Source organism: Rhododendron vialii, chromosome 10a, assembly GCF_030253575.1.
Source record: "Rhododendron vialii isolate Sample 1 chromosome 10a, ASM3025357v1".
NCBI classification, from domain to species: Eukaryota; Viridiplantae; Streptophyta; class Magnoliopsida; order Ericales; family Ericaceae; genus Rhododendron; species Rhododendron vialii.
The window spans coordinates 34,903,390-34,925,963 of NC_080566.1; the positions used below are offsets into that span (position 1 = coordinate 34,903,390).

The 22,574-nt window shown below is 40.0% G+C and overlaps 2 protein-coding genes and 1 pseudogene across 2 annotated transcripts; 2 read left to right on the plus strand and 1 right to left on the minus strand.

The window, feature by feature from the left end:
• LOC131304061 (3-dehydrosphinganine reductase TSC10A-like) overlaps positions 1–22,574 on the minus strand; it is a 46,450-nt pseudogene that overhangs the window by 2,139 nt on the left and 21,737 nt on the right.
• On the plus strand, positions 9,591–13,281 carry LOC131304060 (GDSL esterase/lipase At5g37690-like). Its single transcript, XM_058331160.1, has 6 exons — positions 9,591–10,431; positions 10,537–10,664; positions 10,788–10,917; positions 11,386–11,498; positions 11,893–12,142; positions 12,727–13,281. The coding sequence occupies exons 1-6, from the start codon at positions 10,197–10,199 to the stop codon at positions 12,942–12,944; spliced, it is 1,074 nt and encodes a 357-aa protein (XP_058187143.1). The 5' UTR covers positions 9,591–10,196; the 3' UTR covers positions 12,945–13,281.
• Positions 17,147–20,855, plus strand: LOC131304059 (coniferyl alcohol acyltransferase-like). The gene is made up of 2 exons (XM_058331159.1): positions 17,147–17,658; positions 19,758–20,855. Exons 1-2 carry the CDS (start codon positions 17,236–17,238, stop codon positions 20,718–20,720), a joined length of 1,386 nt encoding a protein of 461 aa, XP_058187142.1. The 5' UTR covers positions 17,147–17,235; the 3' UTR covers positions 20,721–20,855.

Here is a 22,574-nt window from a genome sequence, read left to right on the forward strand (position 1 = left end):
GCATATAACATAGGTCCGTTAGAAATGGGCACCAAATGAAGCAAAAATAAGGCAAAGCTCTTTGAGATGGTATGATAATACTTCGACTAACTTGATTGAGGTTTGAGGCACTAAAAGAAATAGAGCAAAATCGAGAAATACTATGAAGGTTTGAGATCCATAGGAAACAAGTTGAGCTATAAGAGGTGGTAATAAAGGCATATTGAGTCGAGTAGAGAAGCACTTGATTCAAAGGTTCTTCATATTTATTTTGCCATTGGGGCCTAATCACTTTTCAAATCCAGAAGGCTTATTTAAATTCCTTAATACTTCCCCACTTCCCTGGAACAACCTTTTCAAAAGCACCCTAAGAAACAATTCACTCAAAAATGTAAGGCACGAAGGCCTTACAATATCATTCCCATTTCTCAATAACTTGAACTTCTGATAAGGGAAGCTACTGTTGTTTAGGAAGGAAAAGTGTATAGGGTGTTAACTAACCCTAACACAGGTGAGCTTTATTTATATTATGCGGCGGCTAGTTACATAACATAAGCAACCAATGTGGGACTAAGTCCAACTCTATTCTAACACTCCCCCTTAAGCTGGAGAATAAATATCACAAAATCCCAGCTTGTTACGTAACAACTCTAAACGTGGTTTAACTAGAGACTTGGTGAAGATATCTGCCAACTGAGCTCCTGTAGACACGAAAGGGGTAGCCAACAGGCCACTATCTATCTTCTCCCGAACAATATGACAATCTACCTCGATGTGTTTGGTTCTCTCATGAAATACCGGATTCGAAGCGATATGTATTGCTGCCTGATTATCACAATACATAAGAATAGGTAACTGTACACCAAGCCCCAACTCCTCGAGCAAAGCTCTCAACCATACAATCTCGCATGTAGTATGAGCCATAGCACGATACTCTGCTTCAGCACTGGAACGAGCAACCGCAATTTGTTTCTTGCTCTTCCAGGTAACTAAATTTCCACCAACAAAAGTACAGTACCCAGTTGTGGACCGTCTATCAGATGGCGATCCTGCCCAATCAGCGTCGGCAAAGGCTTCAACACGCAAATGACCATTTGAACGATAAAACAAGCCACGTCCAGGATGAGCCTTGAGATACTTCACAATACGAAGACAAGCTTCCCAATGTGGAAAACGAGGAGCTGACATGAACTGACTTACCATACTGACAGCAAATGAGATATCAGGCCGTGTATTGGTGAGATAATTCAGCTTGCCTACCAAGCGACGATAACGGTCTGGATGAGGAAATATCTCCCCCTGATCAACACACAATTTGACGTTTGGATCCATAGGAGTCTCCGCAGGCTTTGCTCCCAATAAACCAGTCTCCTCTAGAATATCTAGCGTATACTTTCTTTGAGATAGACTGATCCCTTCCTTGGATCTTGCTACCTCAATACCCAAGAAATATCGTAGCTTACCCAAATCTTTGGTGTGAAACTGACGCTGTAAGAACTGTTTCAGCTCATCAATACCTTTCTGATCATCCCCAGTAATAATGATATCATCCACATACACAATCAACACTACTCTTCCCCGATCTGACTGAATAGAGAAGACAGAATGATCAGAATGAGAGCGACGCATACCAAACTGCAACACAGCATTACTAAACCTGCCAAACCAAGCTCGAGGGGACTGCTTAAGACCATAGAGGGCTTTGCGAAGGCGACACACCTGAGAATGCTCCCCCTGAGCAACAAACCCAGGAGGTTGCTCCATATAAACCTCCTCGAGCAGGTCACCATGTAGAAATGCATTCTTGACATCCAATTGAAACAAGGGCTAACCAAGATTGGCAGCCATAGAAATAAGAATGCGAACAGAGTTAATCTTGGCCACCGGAGAGAAAGTCTCAGCATAATCAACGCCATACGTCTGGGTATAGCCTTTGGCCACAAGACGGGCCTTGTACCGTTCTATTGTGCCATCTGGATTATACTTGACGGTAAATACCCATCAACATCCAACAGTAGACTTTCCTGGTGGAAGAGAAACCAACTCCCAAGTGCCATTGTCATGAAGAGCAGACATCTCAGCCTCCATAGCTGTCCGCCACTCAGAAACAGATAAGGCCTCCTGAACAGTGTTAGGAACAAAAATGGACGAAACAGAAGTAGTAAAAGCACGAAGGGACGGAGACAGATGATCATAGGAAACAAACCGAGCAATAGGATGAGATGTGAAAGACCGAATACCTTTGCGAAGAGCTATAGGAAGACCAGGTGATAGCGGAGGTGGAGGTGGAGGTGGAGGTGGAGGTGCAACCGGATCTTGGGACGGAGGAGGCGTGGTGGCTGGTACTTGTGGGGCTGTTAATACTTGTTGCCGACGAACATACACCTGCAAGGGAGGACCAGATGGTACACAAATAGGAAACACAGACTCAGACTCAGGAAGGTCAACTGGAGTACTGTGACCCGAGTAAAAGGGCAATGACTCATTAAATGTGACATCAGCACAAACAAATGACGACGAAGAGATGGTGAGTAACACTTATACCCTTTTTGAGTGCGTGAGTACCCCAAAAAAATACACCGAATTGACCGTGGATCAAGTTTGTCCCGGTCAGGATCCAGAGCATGAACATAACAGGTGCACCCGAACACTCGTAAGGGTAATGAGTGGAGAGGGCGACCAGGAAATAAAACGGTATGGGGTATCTGACCACCTAGAACGCTAGATGGCATACGATTGATCAAGTAACATGCTGTAAGAACAGCATAACTCCAGTAAGACTTAGGAACTCGCATTTGAAATAATAGAGCACGCATAACCTCTGATAAATGCCTAATCTTGCGTTCGGCAACTCCATTTTGTTGTGGAGTTCGAGCGCAAGAAGATTGGTGAATTATACCATGGTCATCAAAAAACTTAGAAAGAGAATTATGAAAATATTCACCTGCATTGTCAGAACGAAATATACGAATGCAAGTATCAAACTGAGTTTTGATTTCCATATAAAATGACTTAAAGATAAAAGACAACTCTGACCGCTCTTTCATGAGATAAAGATATGTAACACGAGAATAATCATCGACAAAAATAGCATAATACTGAAAGCCAAAAACATTAGGAACACGCATTGGACCCTAAATATCAGAATGAACTAAGTGAAAAAGACGGGTTACGCGACTCTCAACCCTAGGATAAAAAGACACTCTATGATGTTTACTAAACTCACAGACTTCACAGGGCAAAGCATCAACACGGCTACATGAAGGTACCAGTCGTTTAAGATTCTGAAGGGATGGATGACCAAGTCGACAATGATGTTGATAGGGTAACACAGAAGACTGAAGGGCAACAGAACTAGGGTGAACATTGTCGGTAAAGTAATATAAACCACCACGCTCAGTACCACCACCAATTTTTCGCCCCGTCTTGAGATCCTGAAACACACAACCATGAGGAAGAAATGTGACAGATCAATTTAAAGATTTAGTAAGTTTACTAACAGACATAAGATTTAATGGAAAACGAGGAACGTGCAATACTGAATCCAAAGTCAAAGAAGAAGTAACAGAAACCGAACCCAAACCAGTAATATCAGTGGTAGAACCATCGGCTAAGGTAACACGAGATGGTTTATCAATAGACTAAAGGCCAGAAAGAATAGTAGAATTACCAGTCATATGATCAGATGCACCAGAATCAATAACCCAAGGAACCGAAAAACGAGAAGTTGCAATACAAGCACTAGAAGAACCTGTCTGAGATAGCGTAGCAATGGAGGAACTTGTCTGAAGTGACACAAGGCGTTGGTACTCCTCCATAGAAATAGTCACCATAGCAGTGGAGCATGCAGCCTGCCTAATATCCTTGGGAGAAGTAACCCGATGAGCCTGAGAAAAACCATGTAGGTCATAGCAGTGGTCCACCGTATGATTAGTTCCCCCACAATAAGTACAAAGTCTAGAACCATGGCCTCGACTATGGCCACGTTCCCTTGACATGTGACCTGTACGACTAAATCCACAACGACCAAAACCATGACCACCAAAAACGCGGTCAAAACGACCACTGTACCCATAATCACGGCCACGACCAAAGTCACGGCTAAATGAAGAACCAAAATCACCAGAATCAGCAGAAGTAAAATCAGAACCAGATTTCATTGCAAACATATCACCGTACAATGAGAGGCAACTAGTCAACTATCGATAGATCAACCAACCAAATACTCCACCAACAAACGGCCAATAAATAAGAAATAAGGAACTGATTGACCGGCTAACGACCAAGGGCACGACACCGCATGCATCCAACAAAACCAAAGTAGCCACCGAACAACATAATCCCAATATCGAGCAACAACCAAGAACTCATATGCCAACATAGACCAAATAACTCAACACAGTCCAACAATCGAAATCAGACTTCAACATACCCAAACTACCATCTATTGGAGAGGATAAACTGTAGATTGACCAAAAAATCCAAAATTACCAGAACAATCTGTGCATAAGAGTAACGGAACAATACCCAACAATGATGAACAGCGCGCGGTGAACAGTAATCGGTGAACAGTAACGACGGTGAATAGTAATCGGTGAACAGTACCAACGATAAACAGTAATTGGTGAACAGTACGATGGGAATAGTAATCGGCGAACAGTACCGGCGATAAACAGTAATTGATGAACAGTACCACGATGAACCGTACCTGTGAACTAGGATTAGAGTTAAGGCATAGGCTACGATTAGGAGTGTGATTTTATGTACAGAGACTAGGGTTTAGGCTAGGATTGTAAGGATTATGTACAAAGACTAGGGTGGTTTAGGATTGTTGGGGTGATTTAGGATTAAGATTAAGATCCCGCTCTGATACCATGTTGTTTAGGAAGGAAAAGTGTATAGGGTATTAACTAACCCTAACACAGGTGAGCTTTATTTATATTATGCGGCGACTAGTTACATAACATAAGCAACCAATGTGGGACTAAGTCCAACTCTATTCTAACAGCTACATCACAAATCATAAAGTCGAGAGATATAATAAAGAATAGTTGGTAGGGTCACATGGTTTACCAGTATTTAGTTGAGCAAGGGCTAGCTAGCTAGGTAATCTACTTCGAAAACCATTAGATTGCTTGATATACAATGGTGGACCCATTAGCTACTAAACTCTAGCGTTATAGGGACAAGAGGTGATTGGACATGATATCTCATCTTAGATATCACGGAGGTATTGGGTTCCAATGTCTTTGTAAGCATCTTTTCCAGCTTTAGTTTGACCTGTCTTCTTCTTCATGGACATGACTATTCTTCTCTACCTGTGTTGATCTTTGCATCTCCACTTACACAGAGAGATGCATATGAGGGAGGGTGTTGGATGGCTAGATATACATGGTTGGGTTCAGTTCCAAACAACTCAAGTTTTGGACAATTAGTGACCATCAAAATGTTTGAGTGAATCAAGAACCAAAATTTTACCAACTAAATAAAATGTTAATACAGAGGAGCAGGATCTGTATACTTTACAAACAATAAATTAGAGGCTTGTGTAGTTGTGTTGCATCGCAACCTAACAACAAATTGCATTCGCAAAAACTATGCTGCCACTAATAAAACAGGATCAAATCCCAAACCAACCAGGGGTTTCAGTGTCCAGGGGAAATATGAGGGAGACGTGAATATTATCTGCAATAACTTCCTGTTGCAATGATTCTGCCATGTCCCCTGAGGTCAAATTTACTAGCTGAATAAGCAGTGTAGCCATATATGCCTAACTGTAAATGAAACCAATTTTAAATAATGAGATAAACGGTACTAGTAAAGAGTTCTATTCGTGTAACAATTGATACCCCGCAAAGTCCATCGTAATGCTTAAAAGTATCTAACATGCTGGTTACTTGGTACCAACATTATTAGAACAATAGGAAGGATATATTCGTGTTTCAACAACATTCCAAACTAAAAAAAGCAATAAAGCTATCAAGGAGGAAGAGCCTGAAAGCGTGTTTCAAAAACATTCCAAACTATTGAAGACCGGAAAAGCAATAAAGCTAGTACAAGATTACTCTACTGATGTTACAGCAGTTTGTAGCCTCACTTGCAAGTGGGCCTTACTTGCATCTATGTCAAGAGGAGTATAAACTTTCCAAGTCAACACCTATAAAATAAGCACAACAACAGGAGCTGCAAAAGTCGATCAACAGCTGAAAAGAATAAAAGGCAAAAGCTACTAGTAAGGCCCTGTTCTTGCTAAATTAATGTTTTGGTATTTCTGTATGTCCTTGCTGAATTTTTATTAGATTCACCATCAATTATTGTTATTTTAGTCTCCACGAGGGTAGTCTAAGAAATTTAAAAAAATTCAGGAAAAAAGAAGAAAGTTTGAAACAACCATCTTTTTTGTCCTTAGTGCCAAAACTTTTTGACAAAAAATAAAACAAAAGATAACTCAGAACTAGAAAAAAAATAAATAGGCATAAGTGTTGCAAGTGTTGCCCAATCATGAAGTAAATGTTGCATATATTTGAAGCCTACCCTCCAAATAATAAAGCTCTCAAAATCAATCTCCAAGTCCTCATCAAATAACTATTTCAAATCTCTTGATATGAAATCTACAGTTAAAACCAAATAGATCCTAACAGTAAAACAAAAGAATGCATGAGTCTTTCCCTGGCCGGCCTGCAACAAAGAATTTAAACTCTTCGGGCTTGACAAGATGGACAGTCCATATTACAACAATAAATACATGGTGGGGCCCACAGTAGCGGTGGTGGGAAACCCACATTTTCCAACGCCGACAGAAAGAATTTAAACTTGTTTTCGAAACATGCTTTTAGGCTCTCAATCCCGATTTTACTCACACATACGTATTTTATAGATGCAGGGCGGAGCCCACTATGAGGATGGCGGAAAACCCATCGTTTCCAATGCCAGCAGACAGAATTTAAACTCGTTTTCGAAGAACATGCTTTCAGGCTCGTGCTCCGGCTTTTACTCACGCACGGGTGTTTTATAACTCAGCAAGCTACCAAATCTTACATTGGAGCTATCCTCATTGCAGAACAATGTCAAATCTAATGATCTAAAATTCATAAACATCCAGACCCCAACAGTAAATCAAAAGAATGCATCCCAGTCTGAGTATACCTGGCCGGCCGGCGAGGACATAAACGCAATGAACCCGGTCCACGCTCACTCCGGTTCTTCTTCATCCCATCCAGAGCCGCCTTGACCAAATGAAACGTCCCGATCAAATTCACGTCGATCATAAACTTCACCTCTTCCATCTCCTGCTTCTCCAGCTCCGACGGCACGAAGACCCCCTGGTTGCACACCAGCACGTCGATCGGCCCGGCCTATTCGACCTTGGCCTTGACGGACTCGAAGTCGCGCGCGTCGGCGCTGAAGACAGCGACGTCGATGCCGGAGGCGAGGCGGATCGCACGCTGGGCCTCCTCTAGCTTGTCGCGGCCGCGGGCGAGGATGGAGACGCGGGCGCCCCCAGGTGGGCCATGACGAGGCCGATGCCGCTCGATCCGCCCGTGATGAAGACGTGGCGGTCCTTGACAGGGATCTTGACGGGGCGGGGCAAAGCAGTGGCGGCTCCAAGATTTTGTAACAGGGTATTCAAAAATTATCTTGACTCTAATAACTCTAGTAACAAATAACACTTTCACAAAATTTCATACTTTAGTACGGTTTCAGGATTTTGTAATAGAATGTTCAAAAATTATCTTGACTCTAGTAACTTTAGTAACAAATAACACCTTCACCAAATCTCATACTTTAGTACAAATAGTGCGATAAAAAATCATAAGGTATACTTGCAATTTTACAATTGTTTTTGACGACTTTTCATATTTTGAGGCAAATAGAAGGCATCGATGCACAAATATCATTTCGAGAGAAATTATGGTGTGAATAAATTGAGAAAGGCCTATTTGGAGATATGCTCTCTTATTTTGTCCCTTATCATCATGTTGTTGTAGTCTTTCATTGAAATGAAGATTGTGAACTCAACAAGTTTTCGCTTAGAAAAACTTTGAGTGTTGCTATAAACAAAAGTTTTCGTCAAAAAACTTGTTCATAATTCCATTAACTAAACAAACAAACATCGATAGTTAATTAATGTCCTAAATATTAAATTAGTAGATTTAGATTGGAGGAAATGAGCATGGAGGCGATTGTCTTTGAGAGAAAATACAGAGCACGATATTGATATCATTAGATTTTTTTCTCTTCTAAACAATTTTTTTTTCTTTATGGGCGTAAGCTTTGTTTGGGATAATATATTGGGTGTTCAATTATGAGTCAATTGGACTAATGGGTGTTCAAAATATATAAATTAAGTGTTCAAAGAAACCTAAAATAAAATTACTACTAGTAAAAAAAAATTTCTAAAAATAATAGGGTGTTCAACTGCACACCCTTCCATGGGTGTGCAGCCGCCACTGGGGTAGAGGAGGAGGTGGAGGAGGAGGAGGAAGAGAGAGAGGAGGGAGAGAGTTGCCATAGGTGAGAGAGAGCGAGCGAGCTTCGATTCAGGTCTCCGAGACGGGCAAGGGTCCAGACCAGTTGGTCTCCAACCAGTTCGGTGGACCATTTGTGGGCCCTATTCGGATCCACAATAATAATCGGAATCGTTCATTTTTTAAAACTCATCGAGAACATTGATAAAACCAAAAAATCACGTTGATCAGATATCGTTTGATATGATATCGAAATGCATTAAGTTTGAAAAAAAAAGTGTATAACATTAAATTGCAACCCATTTGATAAAAAAAAAAAAGTCTCACACTCTACTATATCAGGCCATTTTAGACCTGACGTCTACACTTCTATTGGATCCTGGCAATTGTATAGCAAGATTGGTGCCCGAATTAGTCACCGAGTTATAAAAGACACTACACTACTTGTAGACTTTGTTTGGAATTGAGGGAAAGAAAAATTTAGGGAAATTGGGAAGGAAATTTTACCATTCACAAAACTAGAATTATTTATTTTCTCTCCTCTTTCTCTCCGATCCAAATAATTTGAGGGAAAAATTTTAACTTTCATTTTTTTTCTCTCACTTTCCCTGAGTTCCAAACAGAGCCGTAAAGACGCAAGGTAGCTAGTAGAAATTACTCCTTTTAAGTAAGCTAATTATACAATTTTCTCACATCTACTCAACATTTCTTGGGGTTAAAAGAATTATTAGATGCAGGAGTTGGAAGCCCTGGTGCTCTTGAGTAGCTATTTTTAGCAGAGTGCCTGTATAGCTTTGAATCGTTGAATTTTCATTGTCTGCTGTTTTTCCTTCTGCGGTGGGATTGTTGGGGGGATGAACACACAGTTCCTTTGCTTTGATCTCTTCTGCAATTATTTTGCTGAATATTGTGGGAATATGTTGATGTGCAGGTGGATATTGGCAATGTTCTAAAAAGCACTAGTCGGGCGGTGACCCACCGCCTAGCGCCTAGGTCGCCTTGCAATTAAGTTTTTTTTTTTTTTGAGAGTGTCCAAACCCTAGGCGCCTGCCTAGGCTCCCCGAGTGCCTAAACAAACCGCCTAGGGGAAAATCGTGGCAGCAACCTGCCGCCTAGCGCCTAGGTGACCGCCTTTTAGAACTTTGAATATTGGATAGCGCTAACCACTGCGTATATAGGTAAGACTAATACTCACCAATAACAAGGAAGTTATAATTTAATGCGTATTTCACGAATACGAATACAGATTCTCAAATTCTATACAACTTTTACACATGTCAAGGCACTTCTTGTATACATTAACTAATGCCCGATGTCGCACGTGGATCTTTTTATGTTGCTAATTAAAACATTCCTTTGGGGTTAGTGTGGTCATGAGTGGTAAAAGTCTGGCCCAGTGGGAAAACCATGGCAAGCCCATCTTCTCAAGGGAGAAAAGAACCTAACAAATCTAACATTGCTGACTCTCATGAGACATGAGTTGGCCAACCATGAGAGAGAGCAAGTGAAAACCAACCACCAAAACCCCACAAATAAAGTTGAACTAAAAACTAGCATTCCCTCTTAGAGGCTTCCACCAGTACTAGGAAAATCTTCATAAAGAATATATAAAAGCATCACCTAACATGTGTAAACTTACACCACTGGGCATGACTTAAAATGCAATCCACAGTACTCAAATATTGGCTATAAATCCTGTCACTCTGCTACTTCAAACAAAATGAGAAGAAAATCGGAAAAAAAAAAAAAATGGCTATTTTAAGGATAGAACTCACAATCTTGATGATTGTGGGGATTGTGGCTTTGGCTTCATCAGAATCTCTTGTCACATACATCTTTGGTGACTCCTTGACTGAAGTGGGCAACAACAATTACATGCAGTACTCACTCGCAAAATCGAATTTTCCCTACTACGGTATCGACTATCCTGGCGGACAGCCCACCGGGAGGTTCACAAATGGAAGGACAATCGGCGATATAATATGTATATGATCCTCATATCCCAAATGGTTATTTGCTTCTGTTTTTTCTATACTAGATGATCCTAACACTAAGGTGACGCTTGGTTTGCGTTGCTTTATTTTTGCAGCTGCAAAACTTGGGATTCCATCACCACCGGCTTATCTTTCCTTAGCACCAAATGCGGATGCATTACTTAAAGGGGTCAATTACGCTTCCGGTGGAGCAGGAATTCTCAACGACACCGGGCTTTATTTCGTAATCGCTAGTTTCTCTTTTATTGTTCTGAAACACACACACACACACACACATATTGAGGGAAATGTGTAATTTCTCTGACATTTATGCCATTTCGAATTTTGGGTTATTTCTGCATTTTAGATTCAGAGGTTGTCCTTTGATGATCAAATAAAGAATTTTGAGAAGACAAGGGAAGCAATCAAGATGAAATTGGGTGGAGACCAAGCTGCAGAAAAATTCTGCAATGAAGCCATGTACTTCATTGGAATTGGTACACTCCTATTCTCCTAATCCTCTAATGAAAAAAAAAATATTGAATTTTCATAGCACTTTTCTTTCGTCTGTATGCAAAAGGGCAAGATCCATGTTCTAGCACATTTCGTTTCGTATTTCAATGAGGTAAAAAATATGGATGGAAAATACTCAAACTTCTGTGGAACTCATACCGAGTTCAGTTTCGATGGTCAGAGTCGCTGATTTTGTAGGTCTTGGCTGTTTATCATTCTTGCATAAAATATACTCAATGGAATATATGCCAGTGGTTGATTCTTGATAAAAAAAATACATGCTGATATGGAGTGAGCTATAGGATTGGCTAAAATCAGGCTTTACAAAAGGAACGACTCTGATCATTGAGCAGGGCTCGGTATGGGTCCGAGACAAAGTGGGCAATGTTCACGCACGGGGGAACAAAATTGTACTCCGTCTAACACCCTTTTCCCTGCTTCTGCTTCTGCAGGTAGCAATGACTATGTCAACAACTACTTGCAGCCATTTTTAGCAGACGCGCAGCAATATACCCATGACGAGTTTGTGGGACTTTTAATTTCAACCTTAGAGCAACAACTTGTGGTAATTAACCCCTCTACCGTGTCTTAACAGTTTTTGGATTTCTTCAAGTTTGTTTGAAAATATGTTGTGGTGAGAATCTAAGAATCACCGACACTGACGGGGCACAACACTATTCACTCGAATACTTCATTTCTCCAAAAACTAGGACACGGACACGCTAGGGACACTTCAAGTCCAAAAGTGTCCACAACTAGTTTGACTAAACAAAATGAAATACTAACGAATAGAGTACATATAATATTTAGGTGTGTCAGGCAAGTGTCCTGAGAGTATCGTGTTGTGTCTGGATACGTGAGGCCGGTGTAGGTATCGGGGTGTTTCGTAGGTGAATATTCAGATTCAATCTGATAGCTACAAATGTGTGTACCCGTGTGTGATTGCTTTCATGTAACAGAGACTCCATCAACTGGGAGCAAGAAAGATGGTATTCCACGGGCTTGGTCCCTTGGGCTGCATCCCTTCCCAAAGGGTGAAATCAAGGAATGGGCAGTGCCTGAATCAAGTGAACCAATGGATTCTGCAGTTCAATTCCAAAGTCCAGAATCTGATGGCATCCTTGAATCGACACCTTCCCGATGCACAACTAACATTTGCAGACACTTACAAATCAGTTCTGGATTTGATAAACAACCCTACCACCTACGGTAAGCTGGCATATATATATATATCACGAAGGTCTTGGATTCTCTCCAGTCCCTGAAAGAGACCGGACCCTCAGGTTTAAGACTTTCGTTGGCCTTTTTTGGGCTTCACCTCATCAAATAGAACCGTTTATTCTTCAAAACTCGTCGAGAACATGAATTGTCCTGAAAATCATGTGGATCGTATCACTATCACGAAATGATCGCAACACATTTATCTTGAGATAATTGGGTCTCAATCTAGTGCGCCGATCATGCCAAAAAAAAAAAATCTAGTGCGCCAACATAATTTGTTCAAGATAAATGTCCTAAAATCATATTTCTTGATACTCGATCGGGACATAATTTTTTGAATCGACGAGTTTTAAAACGTGAATGGTTTTTATTGGAGAAGGTCCAGTATGGCTTGACAAGTAACCAATGGAAAAAACTGCAGGGACCTCCAAAGATTTGGAGGTACTTGTACCGAAGAATTTTTAGATGGTACCGAAGGATTTTTAGATGATAACTCTAGATTTTGTTAAAAACTCCTAAAAAAAAGTGTAATTCTGATTGAATGTTATTATTGTTTCTTGATCTGGGATTAGGGTTTAAGATCTCCAACACATCCTGCTGCAATGTTGACACGAGCGTTGGAGGGCTATGCTTGCCTAACTCAAAGTTGTGCAAAAACCGGGCCGACTACGTTTTTTGGGATGCGTTCCACCCTTCTGATGCTGCGAATGCAATTCTTGCTGAAAAATTCTTCTCCACCTTATTTCCGAATTCGAATTCATCGGCGCCCGCACCAGCACCCTCTCATTGACCAAAGTCAGCAGCAAAAAAGATAGAGCATAATTCTACTTTAGGCCTGTCAGTAGGACAGATTTAATCCAATTCCAAACCGAATCTAATCTAATTCATTGACAAACCTACTTTGGAGTTTGGAGCCCTACAAATTAATAGCTTCCTATAAGGATATGCTATTTAGTAGTTTTAAAGACCAAAGGTTCTTCTAAGCTGCAACAAAGAGCTTACTTGGAAGTATACTATAGATAGTCAGTATAAAGCTTGAAAACAATAAGATTTGTAACTTTCAGAGGTGCACAACATCCTAGTCATGCATCAACTTTACCGTCCGTCTGTGCACAACAGGTCCCCCCGCTTTCCAGAAACATGAGAGCTGAATATGCTTGTTGCCTAAAAATAGAAGGGAAAAGCATCACAAAATTATGTAAGATCATGTTCTGTGTGGTATTTTCCTTTGATTTTGTAAAATTTGAATAAGTACTTGCACATCTTATATAGCATTTCAGTCTGTGACGTCGTTGAAATATTAGCTACTCCGGATTTGATTTTTGAGAATTCTTGAATGGTCGTCCATTACGAGGAATATATGTTTCAAGTAAGAGTAGAATCAAATAGTCATTCCGATACAATTTGTTGTACCCAGAGCACCCCGCAAACAATCATACTCACAAATCAAAACAAAAATTATGATTTTTTACTTTTGATGGCCAGTTAAATTAAGAAGAAATTAAACTACTACTTTTGTGTTGTACCCTAAAAAACAAGCATGACAAAACTATTGGGGAACCACCTCAGAATTCACCCCACACAATGCTCATCAAAGAATGTAAAGCCCTCATGAATATTATAGAATGCACCCTGAGGCACACGCTTAGAGAGGGAAATAAGGTGGCAGATAGGCTTGCCAACATGGAAGGAGATCAAAAGGACCGTATGGTGTCGCATATTATCCCTCCGGATGACATTATCTCTCTCCTGGAGACGGATATGAGAGGAGTGGCTTTTGAGAGAGTGTAGCTGTTTTTTTTTTTACTTCCTTTGTACCAAAAAAAACAAAAAAGAAGCATAACAAAACTGTCAAAGCTTACAAGGGCTTTGAAAAATTCGGCCCACAGCCTTTCTCCTAGCCCTCTTGGGCCTAACCAGTGGTTGGGCCATTCTTACACTTGCCGAACAGAGCCTGGCCCGATCGGCCCATTAAAACAAAATGCTCACGACAAGCCTCGGTTTTGACTTCACAGGCCTTTTCGACTCATCCGCTTACGACCCTTAAAAGAGAGTTCTTTGTGAAGGGAAGTGACTTTCGCAGTCCCCAAATTGTTAACCACACTCGCTTTTGAAAGTGATTTTAAGTGCGAAAATCACTCTCCTTCTGTAAATGCAATTTGAGGTCGTTGCTAATAGGACGTATATATGAAAAAGAAGAATAGTTTGAGGTTTTGTTCGCTTATTAAAAACTTGCTTGAGATCGGATTTTTTTACATAAACAAATCAAGCTTGAATATTCTTTTTAGATTGTTAATTTTTTAAACCAAGCTCGAACAAACTAATGTTCTGCATGTTTCACTTATTGTGCTCGGGATCGGCTCGATTAAGACTTGTTCGAAATTGGATCGTCTCATAACCAAGCCAAATTTGAACATATTTTTACAGATTGTTAAATTTCTTAAACCATACTTATACAATCAACTGCCCTACTCGTTTAATAGCCGGCCCTAGTCGTTAAATCAAACTGGGAGAGTGCTACAAATTACTATCTAGTATGGTTTAAAAGGTAAAAGAAAAAAAAAAGATTTTTCAAGTGCGTGTAAGCTGATGCAAATCACCTGAGTTATAAACTAATACTCCACTATAAAAGAGAGGAAAAAATTAGTGTCGAAAGATTTGTCGGAGGGATTCACCTAACAAAAAGTGTTTTCCCTAACCAACCAAATAAAGAACCAATTGACTTTGGAATTATGCTTAAAAAAAGAGCTTTGAACTTACGCGGGTGTGTTAAAGAATGATTTGCATGTGGGCTGCTATCAAATCTCATCGATCATTCTAAAGACTATTAAAAAAAGCCAAATGGAAAAGAATATGGGTTTATGTAATTTCCTAATGCCACTCATAATCATCGGGTGACACCAAATCAACAACTTTTTACTACTCAATTGGATTTTTTTTGGCACAGGCAAGATACATAACCTGCCGAAGGGCTTGTAGCCCAATGATATTTCTTAGTGGGACGTCATGGTTTGAGTCCCGTCATGAGCATTTGTAGTTTAAGGCTATTGACAGCCTTTGAATCCCTTGTAGACTAACTTACTAACTTTCTCTTGACCCCTGTTGGTGTATACCGCTTGGGAAAAAAAAACCCTAACCTAACTTAGAAAATGAAACTTGACTTTAGAAAAAATTATAAAATAACATATCAAAAATTATAATAAGTGATGTTTGTCATATGCACGTGCAAAACTAAAAAAAAGAGTAATTTTGATTTAGTCTATTTACTAAAGCAGAAAAGCTATGAGTACCGTCCATGGGGGAGGGAAATCGTACCAACGACCGCCGGCGGGCCAACTCCGGCCACCAGACGGCCGATCCGAGCCGTCCAAAAATTCTAAAAAAAAAAACCGATGGGGTCTGCACGGGAATTAACGGCATCCGAGGTGTGTAGGGTGCTTGATCCGAGCACCCTTTTTCGTATATATATGTATATACATATATACACGAAAAAAGGGTGCTCGGATCAAACACCCTACACATCTCGGATGCCGTTGATTCCCACTAAAGGCCCGTCGGGTTTTTTTTTTAGAATTTTTGGACGGCTCGGATCGGCCGTCCGGCGGCCGGCGGTACGATTTTCCTCCCCCATGGTCGGTACATATAGCACCACTCTTACTAAAGTGAGGCATCTTGAATTGTAAATTTGTGATGCTCTTTCCTCCCGTCAAAAACATCGATAATAGAATCAACCTCAAAACTTCTCGCAATGTCTTTTTCAATTAATGTGCCCTCAACTTTGGCATACTCGGCGTTTGCAAAAACGCAGCTCGCCGGCGTTTTCCGAAGGCCGTTGCAGGCAATATATATATTTTTTGTACTGATACTTCGCAAAGTATACAAAACTCTCAAACGGCAGAGAAATACGTAGATCTAGGGAGCTTCGCAGAGTATACAAAACTCTTGTACAACCGCTGCTCGAAAAAACTCACTCTAACACTTAGCCTCTTAACTTTTTAAATATTAAACATAAAAAAATAACAGGAACAACACAAAAAATAGCTGACAAGAGTTTTTAGAAATTTTTGGGCACCCCTGAAACAAATTTCTTGTTTCGCCCCTGACCACGTCCCAAAAGCACTTTCCGTTCAAAATCTATTTGCCCGAGAAGTATTCGGCTGCTGAGCGGTTACCACGTGGCAATATTTATTGGCGATCCAGACGATCCAAACGTGTTTTGGATGACCCAAATTTTAAAGAGAGAAAAAGAGGAGAGAGAGAGAGGGAATAAAAAATTCTCCGCCCAACCTATTTGAACAGTTAAAATCCTGGTCAATTGACAACATAAAATTCCAACCAAACGTTAGTAAATCATGCCCCCAACTTCCCACATTCCCACTACCCATATCAACCCAAAGTTTCTACAAGTCTGATGATGGTCTTTTTTTAGGTTTTTGTGCACAATTTTTTTTTTCAATTTTGGTCATGTTTTTGAATTTTTCCGGCTACACTCGTTGAGACGGAAAATATAATGTAGATGGTTTGCACCAATCTTATAATATTTTTGAGAAAATAACTAAAAAGACCCTGTGAAAAAGTCCGTATAAATTAAAAAGTTTGTCCCAATTCCTCTTAGAGGCGGGGATTAGATTGTGAAGGTGATGGGACCCTAATACCTACAATCAAAATAAATATGTTACAAACATACAATCAAATCATGTGCAAAACCAACATGAATAAATGATTTATTTCCTTATTAATAATCCTATCTAATTATCAATCACAATCTTAATCCCACGCCTTAAGGGGCTTGCTAGCTTGGTTCCCCAAAGATTGCAAGTTCGAGTTTCACGAAGGGCAAACATTCCAAATCTTGAAGCTGTTTAAGTCTTGTCGTTAGACCGTTGACTTCAAGACCTTGGAATTAATTGAGGTGCACAAAGGCTGGTCCGAACAACCGTTATAAAAAAACAAACATAAAATTCCAACCACCCAATTACAGTCCCTATAAATCATGGCCCATCTCCCCGCATTCCCACCACCCATATCAACCTCTCTCTCTCTCTCTCTCTCTCTCTCTACAAACACACACACACAAAAATATGGGTGTAAAAGGTGACTTCACGGTGGTGGTTACCAAGAAAGAGGTGGTGGCGACGGTGCTGCCAATGCAAGAGCATTGGCTACCAATGTCCAACCTGGACTTGCTGTTGCCACCGGTGGACGTGGGAGTTTTCTTTTGTTACAAAAAGACCCCAGAGGAGGACAACTTATTAACATTTGGGTCCATGTGCTGTGTCTTGAAGAAGGCCTTGGCCCTGGTTCTGGTTTCCTACTACCCATTTGCTGGGGAGATAGTCCAGAACACTGTGGGTGAGCCTGAGATTCTCTGTAATAACAGAGGAGTTGATTTCATTGAGGCCTTTGCTGACGTGGACCTCTGTCATCTTGACTTGTATAATCCTGATGAGAGTGTTGAAGGCAAGTTGGTGCCTAAGAAGAAGCAAGGGGTGCTTTGTGTTCAGGTATTCTAGTTATTCCTTCAATAACTCTCTCTCTCTCTCTCTCTCTCTCTCTCTTCAGGGTGAGGTTGGACTAAATAATTTAGGCTCTGTTCCACGGAAATAAATACTTATTTTTCAAATAAATTTATGCTTTGTTTGGATTGAAATTTGAAATTTTTTTTGAAAAATAGTAAGGGTAATAAGTGGAGAGAGAGATAGAGAGAGAAATGTTAAGAGTAGGGAAAATCTAGAAAGAATCTAGGAGGAATTTTTTTAAAAATTCTTTTTAAGTTGCAAAGAGAACAAAGCAAGTAAAAATAATATATTGTTAGAGAATGACATGTCTCGTAAAATCGAAAATAAGTACTTAAAAAATAAGAATTTTAATGAAATTTTTAACATTAGTTACCTCATTTTTAGCTTTTCTTAAAATTTTTTTTTGACAGTATTAAGCATTCATCTTGACAAGAGCAAACAAAGCTCCAAGAAGTTCGAAAGACTAGTGAAACGGCTATTTTTGAACTTTTCTCGTCTTTAGTGGTTTCTAATGTTTTTCCATGACATAGATACATATCTCTCTCTCTCTCTCTCTCTCTCTCTCTATATATATATATATATATATACATATATTTTTTTTGTTGCTTTTTCTCGATTCTGCTAGTCATTAGGAATGATTAATCTAAAAAAATTAATGAGAAAAAAGACAATAGGATTGATTTACAACAGTATCCCAAATTATATTTGGTGCCCACCAACTCATCTAAAAATGAAATAAGAGATAATTACTTACAATTAAGTATTTAGTATTCTCGACGTGTAGCCAGAGCCATGCAAACACGTAAAATGATTTTTCCAGGTACGTAATGCGAAGCTTGACCCCAGGAATAATGGCTCGTTTTGATATAATTGTCACCTCTAAGAATTGCTCTCTCTCTCTCTCTCTCTCTCTCTCTCTCTCTCTCTCTCTCTATATATATATATATATATATATATATATATATAGTAATTTCGTACATAAAAGGAGTATATTTTTAGCTCACTTTTCTACTTTCATTGCACAAATCTGAATTGTGGTACGTACGTATACAAGGGAACAACCCTTCATGCATGTATGTTAGACACGGATCCGGCTGCTTTACAGTTGACTATAGAAAAATGTGTATAGTTCAATCTGGACCGTTACTATTGACAATTAATGGTTCAGATCTGTTGAATGTAAAAATATACTCCTATTATTATCGCTAATAATATCAAAACAACTTTGAACCATTGAAAATGTTAACTGACAGTTGCGATTATCTGAATTACTTGAATTACTGACAAGCTATATCCTTGGACACGGGGAGGTGTTGATTGGAACATATCAGCACCTCATCAATGGACATATCACACGTGGGGTGTTAAAGCGTGTTCCTAGAATAATAGTAGAAAATGGACCGGAGTATTAACTACTCCTATTAAGACATTATTGGTGTTAAAAACGTGAATGAAATAGAGTAATTAATTAAGGTATTCTTAAGGAAGGTCCTATTGATCAACATAACACAAGAATGTGATGTGAGTTTCAATAAGATTTTATTCTTTTTTGGTCTGTAATTAGGGGTGATAAACAAGCCAAGCAGGTACGTAGCTAATCAAGTTTGATTTGATAACTTAACAAATTTTAAAAATATGTTCAAACTTAGTTTGTTTATAAGAGACGAGCCGATTTCAAACGAGTTTTAATAAAGCCAAACATGAGCCAATCTCAAAAAACTTGAATTTTTTTATACATAATAAACTTAACGAGCCGAATATTAGCTTGTTTAAACTTGACTTGAAATCTTAACCCAGTCTTCACCCTAACCAAGAAAGCAATACCTGATTCAATTAATGTCATTTAAAAGTTTTTTAACCACCAAGAATAAATATTCTGTTTAAAATATGAGAAAAAGACAGTGTCAGTTGACTCGGCTGTGACATCTTGTTTCCATATGATTTAAACGCGATGATGAAGTATTGAAGTAACGTGTGATTGAAAACAGAAGTTTCTTTTACTCGATCATTACATCAATAGTAACTGTTTTCTCTGTGATTGTCGTACTTCACTTTTCGTAAAATAATTCTCTTTAGAGTTACAGGTGACAGAACTCAAATGCGGCGGACTGGTGGTGGCATGCACATTTGATCACCGGGTGGCCGACGCATACTCCACCAACATGTTTCTTGTCTCATGGGCCGAGACGGCTCGATCAATACCACTTTCTGTTCGCCCATCATTTCGCCGATCGCTTCTCTACCCCCGTCGCCCAGGACTCTATTCATGCTCCCTAAATCACCTCTACATCCCTATCTCTGCCTTGCCGCCACCACCAGAACCCGAACATCCCCTCGTAGACCACCTCATAAGCCGCATTTACTACATCTCCGCCGACAACCTCACCCGCCTCCAGTTACTCGCAAGCGCCAATGGAGCCCACAAGACTAAGCTGGAGACATTTTGTGCCTTTTTATGGAAACTAGTCGCCGCAGGAGTAACAGAAAGAGGGCAATTTTGTAAACTAGGAATTGTGGTGGATGGACGGATAAGATTGAGCGAAGGAAAGATCGACAAGTCGAAACTCTTCAGTTCGTACTTTGGAAACGTCTTGTCAATTCCATACGGGGAAAAGCCAGTTCGTGTATTAACCAACCAGCCGTTGAGTTCAACGGCCGATTTGGTTCATGAGTTTCTAAAAAGTGCTGTTACCAAGGACCACTTCTTGGATTTAGTTGATTGGGTGGAGGCCCAAAGGCCCGAGCCAGTACTGGCTCGGATTTATGCAGGCGGGGAGGAAGGGTCCAATGGGCCGGCTCTGGTGGTTTCATCGGGCCAGCGGTTTCCGGTTTCAAAAGTGGAGTTCGGGTGGGGGAAGCCGGTGTTCGGGTCGTACCATTTTCCGTGGGGCGGCGAATCAGGTTATGTGATGCCGATGCCGAGTCCGGTGGGGAATGGTGATTGGGTTGTGTATATGCATTTGATGGAAGGGCAGGTGGAGTTGATAGAGAGAGAAGGGGGCGATGTGTTTAGGCCCTTGACTTTTGATTATCTTGAGGGTAATTAAGTGAATTTAAGAGGGGGAAGAATGTAATAAAAATAGAATGGAAGTTGTTGCTGTATTATGTTGGGACCATTAATCCTAAATCACTATGTACTATGGTTTGAAACTAATGTATGATGTGACATTTATTTCGCGTTACTTATATGCTACGCAATTGACATTGTGGTCAACCAATCATCGAAATTAAAAAGGGCAGAACACCAGATTACACAGGGGTGCAATCCTCCCCAAACAGCAGAGAAATCGTTTCCTTTAGATAAAGACATGCAACTATACGAGCCGATAACAAATTTCATCTCAAAGTGGGGACTTTTCAAATTGTGTGATGTAATATAAATGTCACGCATCTGATAAAAAAGAATATAATGCCACGCAAAATTGGAAAACAGTTTTTTTTTTTATATAAGATCTCTACCACATTAATAAAATTACTGCGACTACTTAGGTTAAATTCATATAAGACGATGAAAAATATCAAAAAAGACACTCTTTTCAAAAGTCGGACTTATAGAAATTTTTGTTCTCTTAATATGGATTTTTTCAATTTTGATCTATATTTTTCTCCATTTCTGACTTATTAATAAAGTTAGGAGTTGGGTAAGTGGTCTCAGGCACTTTGGTTTTTTGCTCCATCCTAAAGTCTCTGTTCGATTCTCCTAGCCTGCAACTCTTGAAGTCACAACCACCTCACCCCCACGTGTAAGCGTGTGAAACGGTTATGGGAGGGACTGTAAGAATCAGTCTGAGAACTGGTGCTATTTTAGTATTGATTGTTTCTTGTATTATGAATTTGAGTTATACCTCAAGAAAGAGAAAACCACAACAGAAAACTGGTGCTATTTTAGTAGCTGTTGCAACCGATGACAGTTTGTTTTTTCTAAATAATAATAAAAAGGGCATTGCAGATAAATAAATAGTTATCTTTTTGTAGGGTTTTCTTACCTGTCAAAACCATTTCTTTTCGTGCAATTAATTCATAGATGTGTTCGTCTTCTCCATTTCAAATTTCGTGCAATTAATAAGTTGTTGAGATAGGACCGCCGGCCACTTCTTCATCAAGACTTTTACTCTCATCAATTCAATATTATGCATTACGAGAGATTTTCAAAAAAAAAAAAAAAATACTCCTTACATATCAAAAAAAAAAATACTACAGTATGTAGTTCAGTTCGCAAAACGAGAAATTAAAAAGAACGCATTTTATCAAGAAAAATTTCAAATTGTTTTGATAAGTTAAAAGAACTCGTTGATATTTAGTAACCGGAGCCAAAAACTTTGAAGGTCTTTTTCGTAGAGAAGCATTATTTTTAAATTCTAGATCCGCGGACCGAACAATTTTTTTGGGGTACTACTCAACTTTTTGAAAACAGTAATGCTAAATAAACAAAACTTTGATAACCAATTCCTACATGCATACTTTTTGTCTATTCAATGGCAACCTGTTTGGCAGTGGGAGATGGAAGCCGGATATAGCATTGACCTGGATATGGAAATTCGGCTTGTGTTATATCCGGGGTTTGTTTGCAAGGGAGAGCCGGATATGTTCTAGCCAGGATAATTTTATCCCTCGCAGAGGGATATAATTTGGACACCCCTCCCCCTAGTCCACATTATATCCTGCTGGCTCAGTCCCTTGGGGGCCCATTGTGTCTCCCCCGCCCCCCTCCCCCCCCCCCCCCCCCCCCGCTCTCTCTCTCCCTAGTCCACATTATATCCTGCTGGCTCAGTCCCTTGGGGGCCCATTGTGTCTCCCCCGCCGCCCCCCCCCCCCCCCCCCCCGCTCTCTCTCTCTCTCTCTCCATCCAAAGGCACAGCAGCAAGCGGAGAACATGTTCGGGAAGTAGAAGAACGACGACG